The following is a 4,900-nucleotide window of genomic DNA, read 5'->3' as shown; positions in this document are numbered from 1 at the left end:
CATAATCGATCCAGTCCCTTGAGGGCGCTGTTTCAATTATATTGTCAGTCAAATTTTGGCCGCAGTCAGCGAGCTATATATAGCACGTGGCATCATCAGATTCAAGCGAGATTTTCACTCTTTGCTGAACAGTTCGGGCAACTAATCTTGGTGGTGTTAAGCATGGATAATGTTGCAGCTACTACGTGTGGAGATGTTTTAGATAGTCTGGAAGATTTAGGGTAAATTTGTTTCTAAGCATGCTAAGGGGAGGTTGGGGAGGTGGTGGGTGTTGTTGTTGTTGTTGTTGTTTTTTTTTGGGGGGGGGGGGGGGGACAGGGTAATCAAGGGGGGGGGGAAGAATCAGCCCTGGCATGCCTGGGAATAATGGGTCACCAAATTAAATATGCCATTTACTTATAATAGATTCCATATTAAAACTAAAAAACCCTGATAAATTGTTACGTTCACATTCACAAATAAAAATTGTGTGTTTGCTCTTATAATACAGAGGAGTTCAAATAATTGTTTTCCACTTAGTTATGGGGCTGGGGGATTCCCCACTACGTCCAAAAGATCATAATGCACTACATCCAAAAGATAATAATGCACCTGTTGTGCGCTTTCTTGTGATTTGCGCAAACAATTCATACTAGCATAACTAATGGTCACGGACCTCCAATGGCAAACTCTGTGTGAACGTAGTGCCCACAACAACATGAACAAGATGCATGCTCTACAGAATCGTCCATGGACAATAGCCACCCCATGCCGCCCACTTTCCAACTACCGGTTTCACCAGAGGTCACTCTCATCAATTCGGACAACAACATTGCAGAATCCAATCATACCAAAATACTTTCTTCCCAAGCGTCATATGCCTGTGGAACGTATTACCCGTCTCAGTTGTCCACCCCATCACTGGAGGCCAACCAGAACTGGCTGAGCCCATTGTCCCTACATTATTTAATCCCCCCCCCCCCTTTTTATTTACTCGCACTTCGTCATCACTTTTTCTGTGTTTTATCTTTATGTGAAATTTTGTTCCCGCATCGCACCCTTTGCATCGTATCCAGAATCCTCGGGAGCTCTAGCTCCTAAGAGGGATGTACTTTCTTGGAAGAAGAAGCAGGAGAAGATGCATAAGATGGTTTTTTTTTATTGTCAAACAAATAATTTCACCGTCTCAGTGGTTCATATCTTCAGTTTCTTGAGGAATCACTATGAAACCCTGTGTGTCATTTCTGTAAGATGACCGTTTTCTCTAACAACTCTTTTTTGCCCCACACACAGGTATGATGGACCCCTCATTGAAGACGAAGCAGCATTTCAGCAAGCCGTCGATGGAGGTCCCAGCTCAACCGAGTTTACCGCCCTCGTCAGTTGGCTAGTTGAAAAACTCAACAAACTGAGCAGCATAGAGGCTGCCGTCTCGGCCACTTCCTGTAAGTGTAAGGCTTATATAATGGCATGGTCTGAGTGATGCAGGGTTAATTCATAGAATGCAGTTTTCTAGTGTCACTGTTTTTGGTCAATAGAAAATGATAACACCCTTTCACACTGACCCAAATCTCCATGTTGGACCCAGGTCCAACACAGAGTTTTTGAAACCCCTTTCACACTAGCGAGATCCAACATGAGCTCGACAGGGGTCCAGCACTCTCCCCGGTTAAAATCCAACCCTGGTTGGGATCGAGGTTTGAGATGTTCAACCTGGGTAGAAAACCAAGTATCTACAACCCTTGTCCACATAGTGTGAACAGTGCGCTTTTCCTACCTCTGTTCGATGGAACCCGGTTCCGCATTAAGGCGGACCTGTGTTTTCAACCAAGGTACGATAACCCTCACCCTGCTAAATGCAACAGAATGCACCAGTGGTAAAAAGTTGTTGCAAGTTGTTGCATTTAGCAGTGTCCCGATCTGATGCATTGCACCCCTGCATTCCGTTGCATTTAGCAGGGTAGGTACTTGGTACTAAGGCCAAAAAAAAAAGTCTCCGGTTTCTGGTATGCGCGCGCGTCGCCATAGCCATGCGCGTCGGCAAGATGAAAAAGGTTTTTTTTCAATGAAAGATGATGTCTCAAAACCGCCAAACTCACTGGTTTGACTGGAATCTTGCTGCTACACAATTTTAACGTGTTTTTAGATTGGGTTATGGTCGAGAATAAGCTTTATGTGGCCTCTCTGGACTCCCATATATTTGCACTTAGTTTAGTCACGCACCATTTGAAGTCATCAGCCGACATTTGAAACCAAAAAATCAGGTAAAAAAAAAAAAAAAGCCGCGTCGCCGCACCACTTTTTGGGCAAGCTCCATACCAGAAACCGGAGACTTTTTTGGGGGGCCTAAGGTTGGCATGTATTAGTTCACTGCATTCTGTTGCATTTGGCAGGGTGCCTAGAGAATACCCCTTGGGGTAAGGGATAATGGCCAGAGCCAAAGTTAGGTGATTATCAAGGGCTATCAGCGACCAGGCCTCACATCGGTTTTGAAACATAATGTGAGACTAATCAATTAGGCCTCGCCTCATGATGTCTTGGCCAATCACAAAATCACAAATGTTTGGATCAGTCCATATACCTTTATGTGGTAAGGCGAAGTTAGCGGACAAATGTTTTTGTATCATCTCTTGGATAGGCGTGAGTAAGGGCCCGTCTCAATTCGTGTCTGGAACGATTTGCGGACATTGTATCGGGTATAACTAAGGCAGGATTCTGAACAATTTCCCTGCAATCTTCCCGCAATGAAGTTATTAGTACTGGTGAGTCGAGCAGTTGCTAATGAAAATTTCCCCAGGACATGTCCGGGACAAATGCAGAGCTTTTTCCCGACAAAGTGAATGATTCTACCCGCAACTTGTCCGGAACTCGTCACAGATATGAATTGAGACCGGCCCTATACATGCTTTTGTTGTTAAAATTTGCATAACAAAGAACACTGTCTGAGGCACCTGCAATGCATCAGGTCTGTTAAAGCCCGAGTCCATCATTTGCAGCTATCCAAAAAGTAACTGGTGTAATTATTGTTGAAAAACATACTGGTTGAAAGATAGTAAGGGGACTAAACTCCCTGTGAAATTATTCTTTCTGGCAGCTGTCATTTTGAAGAAATTAACGAAAGAAGGCCTTTCCAACGGTGCTTCTTAAGAAGCACCGTTGGAAATTTCCGTTAGTAGTTTGTTGTTTTATTCGGCGAAGTGCACACAAGCGTTGACACGACGCACACGCGCGCGTGGTTGCTATAATTCGTCGGATCGGTGCGCGACATCGTGTAGCTGCAATTGGCTAGTGATGAGAACTTGTCTCGGACGCTGAATTCAGGCCCTATTCAAAACATGATTCAGCAACTTTTGATTTGAGATCCTAGAATGTTGTTTTTCTCAAAATATACAGCTGAAGCAGAGCTGAAACTTCAACAAGTTAGTTGTTCAGCACCCTTCTTTAGATTTTGAGCAATTTTGTTGCTTCAAACGAACAAAATGCACAAATTACAAATGATGGACTATACCTTTAAATTGCACTGCCAAATATCATCAAACCTTTCAACCCCTGATCCTCAACAGCTGCCGATGAAGCTGAGTCCTTTGAGCTGGAGCTGAGCGGTCTACTGAGCGAGCTGAACTGTCCCTATAGCGCCCTCACAGAAGGAGAGATGATCAACCGCTTTGGCAACAAGCAAAACCGACTACGCTTATTGGGTGAGCTAATGTACACGTACACTAGGGGAATGTAACGAACCTCAGCATTATTTCCATGCTTGATTTTAGGGCAGTTCCAAAGTGTAAAAAAGTACATTTTGGACAATTCAACAGTGTGCACTGACTGAGAGAAATCAGAGATTTACAAATCCGGTTATTTCCTTTATTTTTTCAAACCGAATAACGGCTATCTGATTTCACAGCATTCCAAGGTTAAAATTTACACCCAGCTGATGAGTTTGTAAGCACCGTAGATATAAGAATCTTCAATAATCGATATATCGGAAATCAAATATCGAGTATATTCGATACCGATTATCCCATGTATGAGATAAGTCCATTAATTTTTTTTTTCAAAGTTCCAAAAAAAAAAAAATTTAAAATAAAATCTCGCAACTGTACTTAAGTACATGTACTTGGAAGGGAATATACATCATTTGCTTTTGCTGTAATTTTTTGCATTAAATTTATGGAAATAGACCAGCGTTATCAATTCCATGATGAAAAAATCAAAAAAAATTCTTTTCTCGATGATGCCGGCTATGGAAAACGTTGAAGTTTTGGGGGCATTTTGTAAAAAATCTAAAAGTTGTCTTTTCTCACTGGATACTGAATGTGATGAGTTGAACCCTTCAGGGAATTCAATTCTGGCCTCTAGGCACCTCGTGTGAACTTTTGAGGAAATTTGGTGAAGTCGGATTTTTGGGTCAAAAACTGACTTTTTCGATGATGCCGGCTATGGAAAACGTTGAAGTTTTGGGGGCATTTTGTAAAAAATCTGAAAGTTGTCTTTTCTCACTGGATACTGAATGTGATGAGTTGAACTCTTCAGGGAATTCAATTCTGACCTCTAGGCACCTCGTGTGAACTTTTGAGGAAATTTGGTGAACTTGGATTTTTGGGTCAAAAACTGACTTTTTCGATGATGCCGGCTATGGAAAACGTTGAAGTTTTGGGGGCATTTTGTAAAAAATCTAAAAGTTGTGTTTTCTCACTGGATACTGAATGTGATGAGTTGAACTCTTCAGGGAATTCAATTCTGGCCTCTAGGCACCTCGTGTGAACTTTTGAGGAAATTTGGTGAACTTGTATTTTTGGGTCAAAAACTGACTTTTTCGATGATGCCGGCTATGGAAAACGTTGAAGTTTTGGGGGCATTTTGTAAAAAATCTAAAAGTTGTCTTTTCTCACTGGATACTGAATGTGATGAGTTGAACTCTTCA

At 42.1% G+C, this 4,900-nt stretch overlaps 1 protein-coding gene across 1 annotated transcript; it reads left to right on the top strand.

Moving 5' to 3' along the window:
• The first annotated feature begins 31 nt into the window (after nt 1–31).
• Nucleotides 32–3,712, top strand: LOC119740338 (protein FAM98A-like). Its single transcript, XM_038215605.1, has 3 exons — nt 32–221; nt 1,273–1,424; nt 3,543–3,712. The coding sequence occupies exons 1-3, from the start codon at nt 163–165 to the stop codon at nt 3,710–3,712; spliced, it is 381 nt and encodes a 126-aa protein (XP_038071533.1). The 5' UTR covers nt 32–162.
• The last annotated feature ends 1,188 nt before the right edge of the window (nt 3,713–4,900 follow it).

This window comes from Patiria miniata, unplaced genomic scaffold, assembly GCF_015706575.1.
Source record: "Patiria miniata isolate m_02_andy unplaced genomic scaffold, ASM1570657v1 HiC_scaffold_10, whole genome shotgun sequence".
Lineage (NCBI taxonomy): Eukaryota > Metazoa > Echinodermata > Asteroidea > Valvatida > Asterinidae > Patiria > Patiria miniata.
The sequence above is the reverse complement of the archived record's forward strand: the minus strand, read 5'-3'. Positions and strand labels throughout refer to the sequence as shown.

Coding starts and splice junctions, on each gene's coding strand:
- LOC119740338 (XM_038215605.1), top strand. CDS start 163: ATGGATAATGTTGCAGCTACTACGTGTGGAGATGTTTTAGATAGTCTG. Junction 222..1,272: donor GATAGTCTGGAAGATTTAGG/GTAAATTTGTTT, acceptor CCCCACACACAG/GTATGATGGACCCCTCATTG. Junction 1,425..3,542: donor TGCCGTCTCGGCCACTTCCT/GTAAGTGTAAGG, acceptor GATCCTCAACAG/CTGCCGATGAAGCTGAGTCC.